Source organism: Erpetoichthys calabaricus, chromosome 17 (genome assembly GCF_900747795.2).
Source record: "Erpetoichthys calabaricus chromosome 17, fErpCal1.3, whole genome shotgun sequence".
In the NCBI taxonomy this organism is placed as follows: Eukaryota; Metazoa; Chordata; class Cladistia; order Polypteriformes; family Polypteridae; genus Erpetoichthys; species Erpetoichthys calabaricus.
The window spans coordinates 44,630,660-44,653,527 of record NC_041410.2 but is presented as its reverse complement, the minus strand read 5'-3'; the positions used below and the strand labels follow the sequence as shown (position 1 = coordinate 44,653,527).

The following is a 22,868-nucleotide window of genomic DNA, read 5'->3' as shown; positions in this document are numbered from 1 at the left end:
TCACTAACTTTTTACACACTTCATGTTGTCACAGCTGCCAGAAAATGTCTATTGACTTTTAGCAAGTCTTATCCATGGCTTATTATTCTGAATGCACTCTAAACGTCAGTGTGTCAGGGTCACAGATCACAGTATTGCATTGATCATTAAGTGCTTTTTGAACTACAGTATGTTAAAAACATCGAACACATCACAATGCTTAGGGGGCCATAATTAGTGAATAGAACTACCTACCTCAAAACGTCTGTAAAAAAATCTCAAAACTATGGTAATATGAATTAACAGTTAGAGGTATCTCAAAATGAACTTTACATATCTTACAGTGCAGTTCAGTTTTAAGGATAAATGAATCTCATTTCCAGATATCTGAAGATATGTTCCTTTACATTTTAAGATATCTTCAATACATTGTGAGATGCTCTTCAAGATATCTCAAATACATTTTCAGACATCTCAAAATAACTGTGAGTCCATTTCAGTGTTTCTCAAATACATTGAGATATCTCAATATTACTTCCAAGCATTTTAAGATATGTGTAATGTATTGCAAGACATATTGAAATTGATTCCTGAACAATGTCCTGTTCCTTATTCTATTTTAAGATTTTGGGTCTCGTTCAGAACGCGGACGCCATCTCCTTCTTGTTGTTTGTTTTATCCTGACCTACCAACCCACTACAAACCCTGAACTTAAGGTTCGTGGGGGTAAGGCCAGGTACGCCAGGGTCCCTAATCTTAAAAGTTTTAGAGTAGGTGCCTAATCTTAAAATAGTGTAAGGGTGCCTAATCTTAAAAACAAGTGGCGTCCACTTTTGGCGAAGTGGTGTCCGCTTCCTGAACAACAGCCAAGATTTTGTGAAATCAGAGATATTTTAAAATGAGCAAAAGGTGATTTTGAGATATCTTAAAATGCAGCATAGGCATCGGAAGCTATGTTGAGCTAAGTATTTGGGATATCTTAAATTATACTGTAGATATCTGAAAATGCTATTCAGATATCTTGAAATAAGTTCACATTTTTTTAAAGATATCCTAAAATCTATTTGAGATATCTTGATGTAAAATGTGAATCATCTTGAAATACATTTTTAGATGTCTTTATGTTGACTCACATTTCAGACATCTGAAACACATTTTAAAGCATCTTGATTACATTCCAGATATCTTAAATAGCTTCCAAATCATTCAGATGTATCTGAAATGCATTTTCAGACACCTCAGACACATTTCCCGATATCTTAAAACAGCTTCCAGCTCATTTTTAGATTTCTAGGATGCATTTCAAGATATCCCAAAATAACTTAATGCTTATTTTGAGATATCTCAAATTCATTATAAAAGATCCTAAAATAGTCAAGAAGTGTCATTGAACACATTGGCAGTTTTGCAGTAATTCTGCGAGATCCTGAACTGCATTTCTAAAGACTCATTTGAAGAGATCTCAAACTGCTTGGGAGCAAGGTATCTTGAATTCCATTTCAGATATCATGAGATTTGTTTGAAGTATCTTAAAATGAAGAGATTATCACTACAACATATTCTGAAATCTGTTCGAGATATCTTAAAATGCATTTAAAATATTTTGAAAGAGACAATAGTTTCATATATCTGTAATTCATTTTAACATCTCTTAAAATGGATTTTGAGATAGCTCTAAATGTTAGTTCAGTTTCACACGGAACGCATTTGTCCTAATCTAGCAGGATAACAAAAAAACTAAACTCATTGACTACAATCTTAATTTTAACAAAGAACCTTACTTTTAGAAAATGAAAATTAGCTTTCCTGAGATTCAGTTATGCGTCCAGTTTATGACACCTTGTGGAAAAACTCCAGTATAGTTTGCGACGCTCTGAAACAGAGTGCTGGGGTGTTGACAAAAATACTTTGGATTCAGCTAAAAATGTGAAATTGTATTTACTAAACTGGGATTTAAAACATATTTAAAGGCCCACTGGAAACTTTGTAGTATGAATACTTAAAGCAACTACACAAATAGTAAAGATGTGAAATATTATTTAGTATACTATTTAGTATATAATATTATTTAGTATACAGTATACATAATAATGATGATGATGATGATATTCATATTCAGACATCTGTGAGGGGCCTGTACCTGTGCAGATGTTGTTCCTGCCTTGTGTCCAATGTCTGCTCAGATAGGCTCCAGCTGCCCTGGGCAGATTAGGGGTTAGGTGAATGAATGGGTGGACGTTCAAACTATTTCTTCTCCTTTCAGGTTGTGACGACTTGATCAGCTCAGTCTTTGAGTTTGGAAAAAACTTGTGTTCATTACATCTATGTGAAGATGAGATTGCATTATTTTCTGCATTTGTCTTAATGTCTGCAGGTAAGGTGGCTCACAACATTTAAAACAATTACAGCTCCTACCGAAGTACTTAAAAATAGAGTGTGTTCAAGGCTACAGTGATAATACTGTTACAGAAGTGTATTGTGTATGTTTTGGAAATACTTGTAATTATTTTAAATAATATCAAAGGCAAAGATTGATATGGTTTCCTCTTTCTGTCCAACAATAATGTTAGATCGGTCCTGGCTTCAAGAAAAAGTAAAAGTGGAAAAACTTCAGCAGAAGATACAGCTGGCACTTCAGCATGTTCTTCAAAAAAATCATAGAGAGGATGAGATATTAACAAAGGTAATTGACCTCCTACTCAGCTGCTTACTGGAATTAACAATGTGCACAGTGCTTATAGATTTTATAGCTTAGCTCAAAGCATTGTTAGGCAATTATATCAGTCCATCCTAAAATTTCACTGTGACAGTATAAACCTCAGTAAAGACGCACACCAAAACTAATCAAGAACAAAAACTGTGAGGATTCCAACTCACATTTTATGTGTGAATGACCATCTACTTGTATGTCCCATAAGACTTAAAGGAATACTTCACCTGAATTTTTTTTTCTATACATTACTTACCCATTGTTGTTTGTAGAAATGGATGAGGAAACTTTTTAATCATTTATAGCGGCAATAACAGACTTTCTCTGATAGAACCAATGCTGAACCACAGCAAAGAATACAAAAACATTCATGAAAAAGTCTCACGTTACTCGTGTCACATAATCCACACATCAAGTCATCCAGTTGCATACTCGCCACAGGCAAAACAGTCATTTTTTTCTAAAATATTGTTAAATAAACAATTTGCTAAAATGCAAGTGTTTTGCCCATCATGACCATAAAACTTGACTTATAGATTATGCAGTACAAGTAACATACATACTATAACAACAATAACAACATTTATTTCTATAGCACATTTGCATACAAACAATGTAGCTCAAAGTTCTTTAAATGATGAAGAAAGAGAAAAAAGACAAAATAAATAAGAATTAAAATTAGGGAACACTAGTTAACATAGAATAAAAGTATGGTCCGATGGCCAGGGAGGACAGAAAAAATGAAAAAAACTCCTAACGGCTGGAGAAAAAAATAAAATCTGCAGGGGTTCCAAGGCCACGAGACCACCCAGCCCCATCTAGGCATTCTACCTGACATAAATGACCTCAATCAGTCCTCATTGTATTCAGGGTTCACATGGAAGGACTTGATGATGATGGTCATATGGACTTCTGGCCTTTAATCCATCAATGTAAGGACATCACGGTGCTTTGATCAGGTGGTGGTGGCGCAGATCCCCACCACAGAAAACCGGAAAAAGAACAGAAGAGAAAGTGGGGGTTAAGTACAGATTTTGGAGCCACCATAAATGATCATGATAATTAATTGAATATACAGAGCATCAGCGTGAAGCTATGAGAAAATCACTATAAAAGCTATGAAGCTATGAGAAAGCCATGTTAAAGTAATGTGTTTTCAGCAGTGTTTTAAAGTGCTCCACTGCATCAGCCTAGCAAATTCCTATTGGCAAGCTATTCCAGATTTTAGGTGCCATAGATGACCATTTTATCAGAAAGTTCACATAGGATTAAAAAAAATTTTATCAGCCATCACTGCAAACCACACAGCGTAAGTAACATATAACTAAAATATCATTTTTGGGTGGAGTATTGCTTTAAACAAATTCCTAATGAAAAGAAGCAGTGCTTCACTTTAGAGTTTAACTGATTATATTTTTGTTCTTCAAAAATGACAGGGAGTGAAAATGTTTGATTTCAGCAAAGTAAAGTTATATTTTACTGTTAACAGTTTCGCCCTGTCCAGGTGTTGTTCCTGCCTTGTGCCCGGTGATTGCTGGGATAGGCCCTAGGTGCCCTAAGACCATGCTCTAGATGAGCAAGTCAAGCAAATGGATAGATAGATAAAAACTACATCCAAAAATGACATATATACATATATAGAGTGTATCTATTATTATTTACCTATGTGTTTTGCAGTGGTGACAGAGAAAAACTTTTAATCTCATGCTGTCACCCAGAAGAGAGATAAAAAGTTTGAGATATAACAAAAGCCAGTGGTGACCAGTGCTCTACAATGGCAAATGATATGAAAGACATCCATGAAGAAAAACAAAATCTCATGTTACTCGGGTCACATACTTGTGGTGTAGCGGGTCCACAGTTCAAGTCAAAAAGGCCACTTTTTAAATAAATAGTCGCCGCACCCACGGCTTAGAGAGGGGGTGTGGTAGTGTAGCCAAAGCGGTTCCTGGGTGATTCGTGATGCGGACGATCCTCGCTTGAGTGCACAGGTGAGAAGTCATCTGCATCCGTAATTGTTGCCGGGAGCTGCTGATTGCCACACCTGATCCATGTCCCCAGATCATATAATAGAAGCGCGAGGCGGATGAGAGGGAAGAGAGAAAAAAAGAGGAGAAGAAAAGTGAGAAAAGAGAGAAAAAGAATGGGAGGTTAATGGAGAAGGAAGCAGGAAGGAGAAAGCCGGTGCAGGAGAGCGAGAACGAGAGCAGGCTCATGAGAGTTTAATGCAGCGGTTTAATGCGAGTGAGGTGTTTGGCCAGCATAGTAGTGGTCGCTCCTGCTAAGCACTTATTTGGAGCAGGAGTGACCAGAAGAAGGTTGGCTTGTCGCCATTGAAGAATGCAGAGTCGAGGAGGCTTTGGGCGTGGTGAGCGCCCTGGCCGCTGGGGAACGAACCCAAGTCTCGGTCCGGCTGGAGCCCGACGTAGCCAGGGTTCGGAAGGCTACCGGACCAGTATCGAAGGGAGCTGCATTTGTTCGTAGGGCGATTCCCAAGTAGCGGGGCTTGATGGGAGAAGCAGGGGAGCCGCCAGTAGAAGAACACACCTGGCTTTAGTTTTAAAGAGACTACTTCCAGCCGTTATTTTAACCACAGGTTTTAAAGGATTTTTTTGTAGTGTGTTTTTAACCTCCACCCTTTCACCTGTTTTTATTGGATTATTTATTTGAAGATATAAGAGACACTGCACTTATTTATTTGAACACTGTTTTGATTTTGCTGTTTTTTAATAAAAGCACTTTGCACTTTTTGCACCATCCCCGTGCTTTGGTGTGCCTCACTGTCCAGCTCATCAGTGACATTACCGACGGTGTCAGGTTCGAGAGCTCCCAGAAGCTGGATGGGAGCATGGAGCAGAACCCGCATCGTCACAATACTTCAAAGTAAGTTATCAAGTCATATGCTCAGAAGGTGCAAAACACAAACATTTTTTGCTAAAATATTTGGTAAATAGATACTTCTGGAGAAATCTGTGCACATCATTAACAGGAAGCTCATTCACAGAATTGTGAGTTTTTGAATTAAACACCGGACTCTTCACCAGTTTTAACCAAAGAATAATGTGGAGAGGCAGACCTTCAATTTTAAAGCACACAATTATGGAAAAGCATTTCCTGTTTATGATGTGGTGAGAAGTCAAGCAAAATGACCCCTTTTATTGGCTAACTAAAAAGATTACAATATGCAGGCTTTCCAGGCAACTCAGGCCCCTTCTTCAGACAAGTGAGTTGTCATGCAAAATGAAGGGGCCTGAGTTGCCTGGAAAGCCTGCATATTGTAATCTTTTTAGTTAGCCAATAAAAGGGGTCATTTTGCTTGACTTCTCACTACATTCATAATGGCTAACACGGTACAACACCCTAGTACTGTTTATGATGTGCACTGATTTTTGCGGAAATATCTATTTACCAAATATTTTATCAAAAAAAAAAATACACGTGCTTTGCATGTTCAGAGCACATGACTCGAAAACTGATGTGAAGTATGCAACACAAGAGTTTTCTTCTTCATGAATGTTTGCCGTTGTGCCGTTGGTCACCACAGACCAACTATATCAAACTTTTTTTATCTTTATTTTCCATTAAAACATAAGAACAAAATATTTCTTGGCCATCCCTACAAAACACATGGGGTTAGTAATGCATAAAAAATAAACCTTTTATGGTTTAGTATTCCTTTAACAATGTTTTTCCAATTGTAAAAACAGACATGACCACAAGGTGGCGCATGAAATTATATATCAGGGAACAGCCAGCAGATGGCGCCTTTAATCTCATAACCAGAAAGTAATTACATTCACATAGGAATCCTTAACCCAAAAAAATTAAAATTAAAAAGGAGAACATGTTTACAATTACAGACTCGCAGTGTAATCTTTAACTTTTATTTCAGTTCAGAAGGCAGGAACATTAATCTAAATTAATATTTTCCCTCTACGGACTGCTGGTCTGCACTGTATGCTTGGCATTTTTTAAGCACCCACTTTTGAGGAGTTGAAATGAGCATTTTTATATAATGTTTATATTTGAAGTTTACTTTCCATGCTAATTTATTTCAGCGATTCCTTGATGCACATACTATTCAGTTTCACTAAAATGATTTAATTCAGTTCAGTTCCTTCTTGTATCGCACTCTTCACTGAAGACATGCTAAGAGTGGTTACACAGATTTACAGATATAAAACAGTAAAAGATAAAAGGTAACAATTAGCACCCTTAATTTTTTTTTTTAATTTTGCAGTTTAAAAGAAATTGTAAACTTTATTAACAGATTTTGATAAATATTAGGCAATTAAATGAAGAAAATAAATATATTTCCAATGCTGGTGGCCCAGTATAATCTTTCTGTTAATAGTTAATTGTGCATTAACTAAAAATTACATTTTTTTCATTTAAGAAAATGTCTTTTGCAGCAGTGCACTACTGATGAGGATGTAATCTTACGCTGCTTCCTTTCTCTCCCCTTTCCAGTTGATATGCAAGGTCTCGACACTGCGAGCGTTGTGCAGCAGGCATACAGAGAAGCTCTCAGCATTTAAAGCAATATATCCAGACATTGTGCGTGCTCACTTCCCTCCTTTGTACAAAGAATTGTTTGGTTCCGAGTTCGAGCAGCCTATGCCAGTTGATGGGTAACGGCCTCTCTCTCACATGAACACTGCCTGGAATGTTTGAAGTACCCAGAGATGAATGAATCTGAGACACTTTACGGTGCCCTGCACAAGCCAGGAGAGCCGACACGCTGCACATTTGGGGATTCTTTACGTTTGTGTCTTGTTTTGTTTTTGTTGGGCATGGGTGGGAATCTGGCACTTGGCGTAAAGGGGGAAGATCAAACTAATATTTACAATGTGATATTTAATGTTGAACTTGTCTTTCTTATGCATATGGTTTTCCGTTACTGAAGATATGGATTTGTTCCTTTTCCTGGCTCTTATGATTTGACAGTTTCCCCTCTCAGTATGGTCTGGATTAAGTTACTTAAACAATATGGCATTGGAAAGACTCTTTCTTTGATGGGTCAAGTCAAACTGGTGTAGTTGGATGGGACAATATATGGACATAGGGCTCTGTAGTCAAGACAGTTTTTATTACTGGTATTCACACTGCCACAAGTGAAGCAGGGGACATCTGTACCTCCTTTATATGCAGCACATACCATGGAGTTAAAATACAGACGGCTTTATATATAAGAAAGGACTTTGCATCTATGGCCCACTGCCTTAGCTCTGCTCAAGCAAAACCTCAGGGTCATAGTTTCTCTTGGCCAAGAAACTTCCTCTCCATCCATGCCCAAAATGGGCGCAATCAGTAAACACGGGGTAATCCGGGCAGAATCTACTGCCACATTTTCTCAATTTTAAAAGGCTAAAAGATCGACATCAACCTATGTAATGGATTTAGAGATTTGTCTGTGCTCCAGAGGCGCCCTCACAGTGTGGAAACTGTATGCATACCCAGAGCAAGTTCAGAATACTCCTATTCCAAATGCAGTGAACCAACAGCGATGCAGAATGAAAACAAAAATAATAAATACATTACCTTCAATTACGCTGAGGCAGCCCAGAGGCAATCGTGAGGTAACACGCACCTTTTCTAAGGACAATCTATACAGTGAACTGTAGAATTCTGGTGCATTCCAGAGTGAAAACCTTCAAAGGCTTTAGCTGTAAATTGCGCTGTCCTCTGTGGTTGCTTAATGAAATTAGATAAAGCCATTTGGCTCTGTTCTTCGCTGGGGAAGTGTCCTAGTAAGGTACAAATAGAAATAGGGTCCATTTCATCAGTTGAAAACAAAAACTGTTACAGGGTATATGATCATAAATACTTACTATACAGGAAAATAAATGTTTATATTCTATTTTAAATAACATGTATGATATACGTAGTTAGCACATTCTTTATTGTTGAATTGATAAGGCACTTTTAATTTGCACCTTTCTTTAATTTAAGACTTGTGTATTACCTAGTGATGTGTTGCATGTGTACAAGAAATACAAGTTTAACTATAAAAGTTGAGGAGGGAGTCTCAAAAGATGCTGCTGATCGTTTGGTTTGTGATGTTTGATCGACCCGGGATCTAGTGATTGTGATAATATTGTGATGAGGAGGATTAAATGTATGTTAGCTTTTGCAAATTAAGAGAAAAGAAAGAAAAAAAAACTTATTTATCCTTAGGGGCTGCTGTAATACCAATAATAATAAGAAGAAGAACAACAACAATAATAATAATAATTACGCTGCTCTGTAAAGTAACAGATGTTTGCAGCCAGAACACCTCAAAGAACTTGCACACTGCTGCTTACAGCTGTCAATGTATTGTGTCTGCGCACTCATTTCTATTATAGGGGCTACAAATGCTTACCTGAAGCGGGCACGGCGATCTAAGGAGGCGGCTTTGACAAACTTTTGCTGCTGTCCAAAGTTCTGATGTGTTTGTTTACTGTAACAAGGAAAACAGTAAAGGGGGATGAAAAAGGTAAAATCTCTGAGCAACCAATTCCATCTTCAAATGTAGATAACCTTTCAGATCTGTTGTCAGCGCACAGAGTTTTGAAGGCTCCATGTGTTTGATGTAGCAGTATTCTGTATTCCGCTTCAGTATTTGGTTGCCACGCTTTCAAGTGTTTCGTCGTTAGATCACGCTTTCTTCAACTCAGATGAAAACTGCAAAAACAGCAATAAGCAAGAGAAACAATGAAGCAGTTTGTTGTTTTGACGTGAAAAAGCACATCTTTGCTGTCAAAGTGTTTATTTTCAGTACCGTGTGCATGCAAGTTAGTAGGTCAGTGCTATGGCAGGTTGGGCCCTGCTTACACTGGTCCGGGAGTGGTTGATGAATGGGAGCTGGTGCAGGCGGAAAATTAATGTTAGGATTGCGCTAGACTTTTTAAAATACATCCTGGTGAAGGGCCCTAAGAGTAAGCATTCCCAAAGTGTACTTATGATCATACCTTTTCCATCCAGAGTGCACTACATCCAAGAACACAAAGGAAAAGAAAACAAGCATCACATTAAAAATAAGAATGTTTGACTTTTTGTCGTCAAATTGAACTTTCACAGCTCTAAAATATGCAAACTTACCCCCCAGCACTGAACTGCAATGTTGGTGGTCCTACAGCCAGATCCTGCCTACCTTCAGTCATGAAATGCTCCAAATCGATTTCAAATGAATGAACAGGGCTTTATCTCCGTGAGTCATTTGAACTGCTCCTCCTTCCTTTCCATTCTAGCTTCTTTTGCTGATCTTTATCAGATAAAGAATTTTGCAAAATGGACCAAAGTTCTCCACAATGGCATGACAAGAACAAAGGCAGGAGAAATGGGAAAATATTATATAGCCATGAATCTAGCCTTTATTAGATCAAATCTATAGGTTCCTCGAGGTTTACTCTTCTTTTCTGCCATCTATTAAGGGTGTCCTGCTCCATTCTTGGAGGGCCACAGTGGCAGCAGGTTTTCCTTTTTGCCATTTTCTTAATCAGTGACCAGATTGTGCTGTTAATTGAGGTCTTGTTTTTTAAGACTCAATCTTCTGAATGTCCAGTTTATTTCCTTTAAGTGGCAGACACAAAATAATGAGATTGGATGCGAGTCAACAGATGACCATCTAAGTCGGGCCCACAAACTCTAACCAATTTCACTCTACCCAGTTCCTTAATTAAAAGTCATTTCTTGTTAATTAATTTATTTAATTCCATTCTGCCACAGCAGACATTTCCAAAACTGTCAATTTTCCCTTTGCTGTGAGCACCGTCAAAATGTTTTGTGGGCCCAACGTTACTGAGACCTTCACCTTTGTTTATTTAGAGATGCGGTGTGATGGGTAGAGGATAGCTGGCCAGGCGTTGGCTCACTCTCTATGTAATTTTTGTTTGCCTTAAATAGCAAGTCAATTAGAATTAAGGCAAAATTAGTTAATGAGCAGCAAAAACTGGTCACTAATTAAGAAAGTAGTGAGAATGAAAACCTACAGCCACGGCAGCCCTCCAGGATAGGAGCTGGACACCGCTATTACTGTTCCATGCTGTTATTAGTTAAGATTCTCATTATTACCGTTTGCCTAGAATGAGCCATGTTAAATAGGCTGAACATAAGAGGAAATAGTGATTTATCAGAAACGCATTCATGTTAGACCTTTGTGGCCTCACCCTTAGTCTCAGCTCATTCTCTATCCACACCTATCCAAACTAATGCCTATATGGCCCACCGCCACAAACAGAAAAAAAAAAAGACTACTGTCCTGAGTAGTTGTTGGATGTGCTGGGATTGAGTTGAGGTCTGAGCAGCCTGAACAGCTCTAGGCCCGTCACGACCAGCTTCCTTCCAGAGTCACGTTTTCGAATGTTTAACAAAATTCTGAATGTGACCCAGCTTTGCAATACGAGCCTCATCTTCCATTTCCTGTTTATTTGTTTTACTTTTGGTCGAAATCTTCTATGCAGCTCCACTGCATATCTAAGAGCTTTAAACATTCCCCTGGATTAGAATAACAGGAAAGAAAGGATATTCACATGATAGTTGAAATGCTGACAGAATTCTTTTCAACAATCAGTATTGTGAGTTTATTTACAGTAAAAAGGAAGGGGAGATTTCAAGCAAAAACAATTTAGAATGTATTTAGGGGAACAAAAGCTGAAGAAAAAAAAACATGTAATGTCCCATAATGCATTTTGGTTGCCATTTATAGAGAAGCTCAGCTGTTGCAGTTCCATTTTATTCCATTAGGTGGTGAGGTGAATAAAACTCTGCAGTAAGGTGTGCTAGCAAGTCTGCCATCTAATGGTTTAAAAGAAAACAGCAGCCTTAATCATTTAGGAGGACATATTTTCAGCAGACAAATGTGTAAATCTGCAGCTAGTTATGTAGTAACAGAGTTACAGGAATAACTGGAAAAAGCAACTTATAATCAGCAGCAGTGCTCCTTTTAGAGTTTTCAGTTTCTCTATGAGGCTTGGTTTGCAGTTTTATACTCCACTCCTTGTATGTATGTGTGCACGCGTGGCTGCTTTTTTCCCATTAGGTGTTGGTCAGTTAGGAAAATCCACCAGTCAACAGGCAGAAGAAATAGGAAAAGAATATTATATTAAAAGCCTTGTCTGGTAGAAAAGCTTCTATTTTTTTACCCTCAAAGAGAAGATAGGAGGCACTTATACAATTCCTGCAATAATAAAAATAGTGTTTTTCTTTGTTTTACACTAAAATAAATAAGTAAATAAAAAAATGCAAGACAATGAAAAAAAAACTATTTTATAAGAGTTTACTTTTGATTTGTTCTGGTTTTGTTTTTTAGCAGTGTATGTCTATGTCTTGATAAATCTGTTCATTTGTACCTGAATGTGCCATGGTAAATGTTTGTTAACTTGTCTGTCATAGTAAGGTAGGCAATATTGTATTGTGACATTCCAAAAGCAAGAGTTTTAATAATATATACATATATATGTATACATATATATATAAATATTTGTGTGTATGTATATGGGTGTTTTATATATATATGTGTATATACATAATCCAACTGTTGGGTATATATACTCAAACACACACATATACATATATGTGTGTATATATATATATTATATGATAAACTAAACTTTTACAAAAATATTAATAATAAGGGTGTCCAAATAGGAAGCTTGTATTACTGTTGCTTTTTTGCACATGTTTTTCATTCCTGTATCGTGCAATATATGTACATATCGCATTTGCGTATGTACTTTAATTCCTCAGGGAATATAAAGATCAGATATTTTTACAGATTGTGTGTGGGGGGGTTTTGATGTTTTGGGGTCTCATTTTGTGTGTGTTTGCTAAGAAATGTCAATTCAATCATTCACTGAGATACATCAAATGCAGCCAGCTACTGGTTCATGCCAGACTCACAGATGTCCGTCTCTTTTGTTTTACTTGATTAATGGGGTCAGACTGAAGTCATCAGAACGTATGCATGTACATGTAGCTGCTGTTAATTAAAAAAGAGGCTTTTTGCACATTCTGGCATTGACTAGATCAGATAAAACCTGCCCAAATGTCTTCAATTGGCAAACAGGTTGCTAGTGTGTATAAAGTGTGGATGTAAAGGCTGTTGATTATTTTCTGGAACGTTAAATGTTTACACTTGACGCTTTGCTCTGTTTCTCCTCACAGACACATTTGGCATATCTCATTCCTACAACCCAGTACTTCCTGCACCTTCAATTATTTTTTCCTAATTTCTTGAAGGCACAGTCCCCCCATATATTATTTCAATAGCTTAATATTAGTCACTTTTTTACCGCTTAAATTTTTTAAAATGTAATGAATAATGAATCAATGCACAATTTCCAGGCAATGTCAACACTGCTACATTTTTATTTAAAAATGCAGACATTCGTCTGTTTTTGCATTTTGTCCACACTAACCTGGTGTTTTTAACTCTTAAAACCAAAGACTTTTGAAAATTCTCTCCAGAGCCGCATACATCTGAAAGCACCAGCTCGGCACTGCGATATGGACGAGCGACAACATAGACTTCTGAAAATGCTGACCGCAATTGTGCTTGGATTTGTTCATGCTGATTACGTAACCGTTCCCTAATTGGATCGGACTCAGTACAACATCTCAGTCCCTGATTGGTCACCTTTCACGAAAGAAAACCAAATTTAAGCATAGCAGATCCAGAAGAGTTGCTCTCCACGGCGCTTGTTTCGTTTCTTACTTGTGCCCATCTAAATCGTGTTTTGTACATTGTGAATGCTGCATACGTGCACCAAAGGCAAATAATTCACCAGCTGCTACAAATTTCCGATAAATCCCATAGCTGGTGGCATTACCAGAGATACTTTCATAAGTAATGTGAAAATGCTAGGGCGGAGAGATCAGTTTTGTTTAAAAACGCTATTTTTACATAAAAACATAGTTATAGCCTCAGTGAGGACTGGTTATCTGAATGTGATAATAGCAAATTACATTTCTGTGTCCCTCCTTACTATGGTATGAAAAAGATAAATCGAGCACATATAGGCTACTGTGCGTTGCGTTTTTCTCTTTCGAAATGTTTTATATTTTACAATCAGTTATTTCTAAACTAAATGACACAGTATATGAATGGCTTTAAAAGTCATTTCAAAAATGTGAATTTTGTGTAGAAAATGCAATTTACTGAAAATCCATGCAATACATATGAAAAACATTTGGAACATAAATATTACAAGAATTATACGAAACCAAAATAAGGTAAAGTTCCTCATTAGCAATAATGCAGTTTTCTCTTTTTAATAATTCAGGTTAACTAAATAAGTAAACAGAAAACTAATTAGTTTTAATTGTACAATACAAACCTTGTTGAAAATAGCTGGCATTAACAAATTATAGAAGAAGAAGAATAGTATTCTTTGCAATATAACCGTGAAAGACAATCTGTGAACAGTCAAAGAGGTGACCCGCTGTTTGGAATTAGGAAAGAGTTACTCAGGGAGAAGAATCCTAATTCAGATCATTCCATTGTGTTATGTTTAAGGGAAGTGCACGGAGTTTATTAGATGCCTGGTGCTTATACATTTCAAAGTCCATTACTGAACTCACGTAATCTTGTCTGTGGCAAGTTAACCCACGAATTTACTTTTATCATAGTATTTATACTAGATCAAATATACGAAAGCGAACGCATAGAAAGAAATCTTACAGCACAAAAAAAGAAATTTGTTTTTATGAACATTTCCTTTGAGTGAACAATGTATGTTTTCTCCTTCTGTTTTAACTCACTATTTTCCTTAAAGGACGTTTCGCTCATATTGTAGGATAGGAAAGTTTCTCTCATACAGCGGGTCAATCTTTCATAAAAAGCTAAATAGTATAAATTACTGTAGCAATACATCTTCTTTTGATAGTATCAATAGATTTCCAAAAACCAAAGTAGCCATAGCAGTTCACAATAAGAGACTGTGACAATGGCAAAACGGTGGTGCGTATTTATTTATGTATCTTTCTCTTGGCCTGTTCAGTACAGTTCTAGATTTTAAATTCAGCTAATAATGCTTTGCATTTATATAGCGCTTTTCTCACTACTCAAAGCGCTTAGCAATTGCAGGTTATAATAATAATAACTCATTACATTAAGGGCCTTGCTCAAGGGCCCAACAGAGCAGAGTCCCTATGGGCATTTACGGGATTGCCAGTGCAGATCCCTAGCCTCAGAGCCACAGGTTTTTTTTTGTTCAAAAATAATATATTTTATTTATGTTGCACCTTTCCCATGCTCAATGTGCGTATATAAACCACGTACATTATAATTTAGTGCACTTTAATGAATGACTTACTATACAGAATAAAAATGGTGATGATAAAACCAGCAGAATCAGAGATATTATTCTTTTTACTTTTGATTTTGCATACAGAACAACATGTAGCTACTCACTGAGGCTGTAACCAGTCTACTGTGTTTTAGTTTAAAAACGCAGATATTAGTCTTCATTTTCATAATTCATCCACACTTGAAAACTGATACTTTCCATAATGCTCCCCAGAGCCGTGAAAGAGCCAGCTCAGCGTTGCAATGTGGACGAGTGAAAACAGAGACTTTTTGCTCTGATTTGTTGTTACGTAACCCTTCCCTTACTGGACCCTGCGTATTAAAACGTCTCATTCTCTGATTGGTCAGTCTTGGCGGAAGACAACCATACTCTAGTAAAGCGGGCATAGAAGAGTGGCTTTCCGTGGTGCGTATTGTGTTTGCTTAGCTGTATGCATTTAAATTATATGAGCAATAGGCAAATAACGTACCGGTTGCCTCTGTTTTGCAATAAATCCCATGGTCTGATTATTTCCATCTCTTCAATGGTTTTTCTGGCGATGCATGTTTGCCCAGTGTAGGCAAACGTCTACGTCACATGCGTTTTTGGTCATTTTAGTGTGGACAGAGATACTTTTGTAAACTATGTGAATTGTGGATGGAGATTGTTTTCAGTTAGAAATACCGTTTTTAAACGAAAATGTTGCAGTGTGGACGTCACCTGAGTGAGCAGTGTATGTATATGATGAGCAGCCTTAACACAGTCATGCCAGATGCACTTGGCTCAGCAACCTGAATTGAATCAAATTCATTTCGACAGCGGTGTGCTTTGATCCTTTGGGTAATCTGCTTCACCTCAATGCCAAAAGAGCCAGAACAAAAGCCTAGTTAACTGCTGCTACGGAGTCTGTCATTCTGAGAATAAATGTAAAAAAAAAAAAAAATTGGATCCGATATGCTTGGTGACACAATAACACGAAGTTTCAAGTTTATTTTCTGACTCGTTTGTAAATCACTCAGAATGGGAATTCCAACCCTTTTTACTAAATTCACCCTAAGTAGTCTGTTACTGAATCAACGAGCAAATTTACAAACCTGCCTCGGTTAATTTGGTCATTTTGAGCACATGCTACATGTTGTCTGTTCATTTTATATACAATGTCAGACATAAGCAGATGTCACTAAGCCTGACATTTCCTAATAACAGCATTTCAAAATGGAACTCCAAAGACCGAGTCAATTTGGAAAATTTGCTCTTCAGTTTGTTTCAAGCAATACAAAAACCAGCCAAGCATTGCCATTTTTTTTTCTGTTCGGTATTTGCATTGAAATGTTTCAATCAGCATTTGAGATTAAAGTATTGTTATATTCTTCTGTTATTAAATATAAGTCTCAGGGCAGCCTACAATATAAAAAGCACAAATGAATATGACTGGGTACTAACAGTATCCTGATTGTGAAGATGTCCACACTTTGTTTTTATTTATTATGACGGTAGTTACCACGTATGTAAAATATTTATTATTTATATCCCCTCATTTATTACAGTACTTTTCACCCCTTTTTTTTTTTTTTGTTAAAGAGCCAACCTACAATGCCGGGGTGAAAACCATCTGTCCTACCTGGTTGGATTGTGGGCTGTCCTGAAGTGCCAACGTTCTTAAGGAAGGCATTGTAGCTGGCTGCTTCCTTTGTCTGTGCTTGCTGTGTTTGTCTGCTCCTTCAAGGAGACGTATGTGAAAGTTAGTGGTAATGGACTTGTGGGCTGATCGACCACACGATTATTTGATCGCCCGGTTATATGTATATGTAGTTAAAGAGCCAGGCCCAGACAAGGCTTTGAAGTGTGTAGAAGCCCAGTGGCAGGTGGTGAGTTTGTGACGTGTATATTTTATTTCTGTAGTGCATCTGATGACACCTGTTTAACACTGCTCTCATTTTCCAAAGCAAAACAGGCATAAGTATAAAAATGAAAAAGCAAACCTTCTAGCCATAAACGAATGTCAAGCAATAATATAAATGTTGACTTTTTGTGTGTAGGTTAAAAAGATATTTTAGACATTTGCATGTAAATATTATCTCTTATTTATCACATTTTTATTTCCATCTGTGTAAGCAACTCTTTCTGTTCCTCTTTTGAGAACTAAGGACTTGTGATCGCCTGTACATCCTTTTTCTCTCTCTCTCTCTCTTTCAGCTTTTAATTCATAATATTTAATGTTATTATTGATCACATGTATAGAAGTAACTTTATAACTTCTGTCTGTATAGGTAAGAAGAAAATTCTGCTATAAACGCCTACTCAGTGCAAATATTTATCTGTTTATTATAAAATGAAAAACAACAACAACAATATGCTGTACAATATCTCTGTTTTAGTATTCAACTCTCTTTTAGACTTAGTTCGATAGAGGTAGGGTGTGCTGATATTTTGTGTTGATTCTAATGTGTGGTGCTAGGTAACTTACTTTTGTGAACAAGCAAATCTTGATTCCTAGACTAGGCCACCCTTCTCATCCAATTAATTTCACTGAGTATTGATGCATTATTAAAATTAGTGCTATAAACTATTAATAATAATAACAACAATGACATTTAATACCCAGCAGGTACCTGTATCAGAGTGCTAGACTTGGGATATGGCTTTTTTTCTCACTTTAAAATCATTAGCCAAGAAGCACAGGCTTAACTAAAAAACAAAACGAAAAGAAAAAGAAAGAAAGAAACTTCAGATGTGGACAACGGCGGGACCATTCAGACCAACTTTTAAGATTCTCACTTCACACGCAGTCTGGAGAGAGTCACATATTCTGACAAATGATGGCTTTGGAATAAACATTGGAACATTGGATTCTAAAAGAGCTTTCATTGAAATAGTACTGTAAAACAATGAGACAGCTGCTAACTATCCAGGGTGTTTTCATCTTGGTCCAAAAATTATCCGACACCAGCACAACATCATCTCTTCATTATTTAAAAAATAAAATACTGATTTTTATGCTGGCTAACAGACCTAGAAATCTGTAGTCGAAATGCAGTTCCAGTGGAATTGTATGCACTTACAAGCACATACCTCTCAGAATGCAAGACAAAAATCGCTATTTTAGAAAAGGAGGGCACCCAAAAGGTGCAACTATGATGCATGGTAAACCTAACAACGTATCCGACGTTGAATAATGTCAGAGCAGTCACTGATACAGATACTTCTGGCTATCAACAGTGGAAACTTACAACACAAACCTAAAACTTTACGTTAAAAAGAATCTTTTTAATGTTGCAGTCCAGTATTGGAAATATGGTAGTCATCTGCCAGTTAGATTTTGATGGAAGTTGGCTAACCCAAAACAGAGCAATGCAATCTGTAGTTAGGATTTCTCTCCCCTCTTACATACATACATGCACATATATATATATATATATATATATATACATACACACACACACACACACACTCAAACACATGCAACACCATTTAAACTGAATGCAGAAGAGCAAGTGTGCAAAGATTACAGTCACATATGCCACTAAGTAGAATTTTCTAGCAATGCATTGGAGGAATCAAATATGGAAAAGCTATCTTATTGGAAACAGTGTATTTTTTATGATAATCTGGAAATATGCACTTAATGTTTGTGTTTCTTTAGTAGGTTCTCATTTATATAAATTGGTATGGAGTTGTCCAATATTTTTCTATCGATTATTGACCCAACAGGTATTGGGTGTATGTTTTGAACAAGACAAGTAGGCCACATGTGTATGACAAATATTTGCTAATGATCTTAAACTGACACCCGAGGATCACGTTTTAGCATCTGTTTTAAATTATCTTAAAAGTATAGTCTCTCCACAATAGTAGTTTTGCTCCTCCTTGTCTGATTCCTAAATAAATAAAAAAAAGTATTTTGATTCATTTTGTAAATAATGCTGTAAAGAAAATAAGAATTTAATGTTGTCTTTTAAATACTTTTCATTCTAATATGAATGTTGTTATATTGTACTTAGAAACTGTACCTTTAATATTACCTTTATTAAAAGTGCATCAAACACATCGATTTTAGATGTGCTTTATGTGCTGTTATCCCATAATAAAGAGTACAGCTTGTAATGGGACTTTGATTGTCTATCTCCTTCATTAAAACCGTCATTGCTTTTTGTGATTTCACTTTGGTTTTCTGGAGTCTGTATATATTGGAAAAGCAAGGATATCTACATTTATTTGCTTAGCAGATGCTTGTATCCGAAGCAAGTTACAAAAGATACATTTTCAAGTTAACATCAATGGGTATAAGTGTTACAAGACAAGGTTACACAGCTGAATACCGCAGGTGAAGCACAGAACAAAATACAAGACTTCCTTAGTTACAAGAACCTATCAAAGCAGAAGAAGGGAATCTTCAAAAGGGAGTGAGACGTTTGAACAGAGTTGGACAGCTCGATCCACCAGCTAAGAGCTACACATGAAGAGTCTGGACTGAGATTTGGTACCACACAGAGGTGACATCACCAGACTTCAGCACATCTGAGTGATCAAGAAGGAGCAGAGGACCTCACAAGTGTCTCCATAAGTATTATATATATATATTTATATATATGTTATATATATATATATATATATATATATATATACTAAAGATATGACACTTTGATACAATGTAAAGTAGTCAGATACTGTAGGTGCTTTGTAGGCAAGCATCAAGAATTTAAACGTAATACGTGACACTACAAGAAGCCAATGTAGTAATGTCACTTGTGGAGTAACATGTGCCTGCTTTGGCTGGTTGAACACCAGATGTGCATTTTGATTCATCTGTAGTGGTTTGGTGACACATGCAGGTACTCCATGCCAGCAGAAAGTTGTAGTTGTGCAGACATGACAAGACCAACACCTGGAGCAGGAGTTGTTCTGCATATTCTATATACAGTATTCATCAATTTTGTTCTTTTTGTGCAAACGGCAGAGGCCTCATCTTTTGTGAGCTTCACTAAACAAAACCAAAATCCTTTGCATGCAACCTCATATCATGTTAAGACACTACCTACTCATCAGCCATCAAAAGCATACAAGAACTGTCTAACAGCCTTGTAATAAACCCCCCAAAGCTATTATAGCCCATTTTACACAAGCACGTCAAGCCAGGCTGTTGCTCACAATCACTGGCCTGTATTTTAGGTTGGGTCAGGCAGGCAGATTTAATCTGCACTTTAGGAATATGAGCTTAACGACAAGAACAAAGTGTGCAGTTTGTGATCAGTGTTTGGCAGAATGTCCATGTACTGCTCTCTTGACAGTGGGGACAAGTCGGACACCTTAAAATGAAGGAATGCTTTCGGGAGGACTATCTATATCAGTACCACAACCTACATGTTCCACATCATTCCAATTTGTTCTCACTATGTTGCTCATTGTCATAATCATCAAAATATTCATCTTGTTTCAAAACATCAGCAGCTTTATACCTTTTTTTGCGACAACATTACTGCAAACTCTCTTATTATAACACTATTTTCCACAAGCTGTTGCCACCCAATAATAAAAAATGATATGGCTCTCCACAAGATGGCAACACTAGCTGGCTGTGTCTGTAGCGGCCTGCCGTATACTGACGTGTTTTTGGCCGGCTCAGTGAGATACAACTTAACTTGTGCATCACATTCAAAGTGTTTTAAACACACCTGTCCCTTAGTAGTATCTAAAGGTCTCAAAATACAAATACAATGTAGTTGGTAAATATCAGGTTTATTAAATAAGATTTCTTTTTTATAAATTGTTACAGACAACAAAATAAAAAGTTAAAATGCTATATGATCTCATCTCTATAGTAATGTGCTGGTACAAATGATTCAGAACGTCTTAGTTATACATGCAGGCTTAGTCGCAAGCATTTTACAAACTCAAACAGAAACTTACACTACTAATATGCAATAGAGAAAAAGAAAATGCTTTTAGTCAGATTAGTTTATAATATTGCTGAAGCTTTATCCTTACCTTATAGCTAAACTTTCAAATCAACAATTGGAAAAGAGTTACAAAACTACACATACTCCTGCTCAATTGAAGCCCACCTCTGGACAAAGAAGATTCTTTACTGCTAATGCATCTTACTGCTCCTCTGAAGGGAACAACAATCACTAGGGCTGCCTCACAACACTATGCTATTTAATTTACTTCCTTTAAGCTCTTTAAGTTTATTTCTCTAGCGTTTCATTATATTTGTTACAAATATACATAACCCAAAAAATATATTTTTATGTTATTTACACAATTTTTTTGTAGTATGACTGAGAAAAAATGCTCAGCTGTATGCTTACATCGTCCCAAACACACACATTTTTACCAAAATATTGCTTATGTGGTATATGAACAGAAATCCAAGCCAGGGAAGAGCATGGATTATTACCTGGACGGTAATGGAGGGACCAGGAAAAGCCGGAGCTTGGGAGTGGGTCCAGTCCCCATACGCTAGGTGGCAGTGGTCCTCATGTAAAAGCCCAGTTGGGACACCTGCAGGGGTGCTAGGGAAATGGAGTCCAGAAGTGCAGCCCTGTAGGAGTCCCTTGAGATCAGTAGAGGGCGCTGTCATGGGAGGTACACTCTGCTTTTTCTATGACCCAGATGTGCTTCCTAGAGGGGACAGAATGATATCGGGAACATTCATGGGTCTGACACAAAAGGAAACCCGCTGCCGCAGATGGTGCAAGTTGGAGTCAGTAGGTAGCAGGCAATACTTAGCGGAGGTGAAGAAGAAGGAAGGATAAGAAGACCCAGCAGATCATTAATTATATAGTTGGTGACTTATTATTATTGTTGTTGTTGTAAAGATCATTCATTAGACAAGAGAATTGGGAAAAGGTGCCTAAGAGAAGAATACAAATCTTTATTTTATTCTATTAAACGTGTGGTGTATTGCTGGGCTGTGGTTTGGGGGTCTCTGGTGCCCTCTTGTGGTCACACTTATTAAACCACTTCTGGAATATGCCCTCAAAACTGAATATGAAGCACACTTGTAGAGACAATATCTCCAGGGATATTGTGAGCAACAGGAATGACCAGGAGACAAAATGTCAGATAGAAAAATAGTGAAGGAAAGAATGAGATCAATACTGGGAAGATCAAGGTAACTGGCGAACACAACCACAGGTTAAACTGTAACTCAAAATTCAGGAGGAAAATGGGGTTGAAACCTAAAACAAGACCTAAGTGCTTGGCTTACCTGTAAAAGACACTAACTAAGCCTGAGTTTTTCAGGTGTGTTCACATATAATGTGTGAAGCACCTATTGTGATAGCCCATGCGTGTCTGCATGAATCAACTCGGCTCCCAGTGGACCAATTTTGTTGAAATGCAGCCCACTTATTGTTCAATGACATTTGGCAAAGACAGTTCAATTTTTGCAGAGATACTGTATCTCGAACAGACTGCCCTATACAAATCTGCAAACCCATGTTTCTTAAAATAGAGAATCATTCTGTGCGACTTTAATTACAAATTACTTTACTTTTTCAATTTTACCTTGTCAGTGGTTACACCTGCTTGGATATTTAGCATATTTTCCCCTTATTCATCTCCAATAGCTGTGACTGTTAGCAAACAGATCCCCAATATAAGTTAATGATGCACCAGCCAACATGGAAAGTTGCTCAAGGTCACTGCCTACTTGTGTGAGTGGCCAGACAGATGGTCACTCCGGCATCTGCAAGTCCATCTAGGAGCAGAACAGAAACCATTCTGTCAGCACTTACCTTTCCACTTTATAAAGTCTTCCCAGCGGCTTGACCATAAACAGAAGAGAACCTGTGTACCAGCATTTCACTCCTCAAAATACTATTAACAAGGCATTGGGATGAGACCGGAAGTGAGGCAGTTCAATGGAGCCGAGCAATATGGAGGTGAATGTGTTTTATCCTTCCGTC

The 22,868-nt window shown here is 37.2% G+C and overlaps 1 protein-coding gene across 1 annotated transcript in view; it reads left to right on the top strand.

Annotated features, from left to right (window-relative positions):
* Nucleotides 1-19,120, top strand: part of roraa (RAR-related orphan receptor A, paralog a) — a 216,939-nt gene extending 197,819 nt beyond the window's left edge. Inside the window, exons 8-10 of the mRNA XM_028822901.2 lie at nt 2,243-2,353; nt 2,550-2,662; nt 7,160-19,120. Of these exons, the coding sequence (XP_028678734.2) occupies nt 2,243-2,353; nt 2,550-2,662; nt 7,160-7,324 (389 nt within the window). The 3' untranslated portion in view covers nt 7,325-19,120. The remainder of the gene's footprint in view (nt 1-2,242; nt 2,354-2,549; nt 2,663-7,159) is intronic.
* Nucleotides 19,121-22,868: the final 3,748 nt, after the last annotated feature.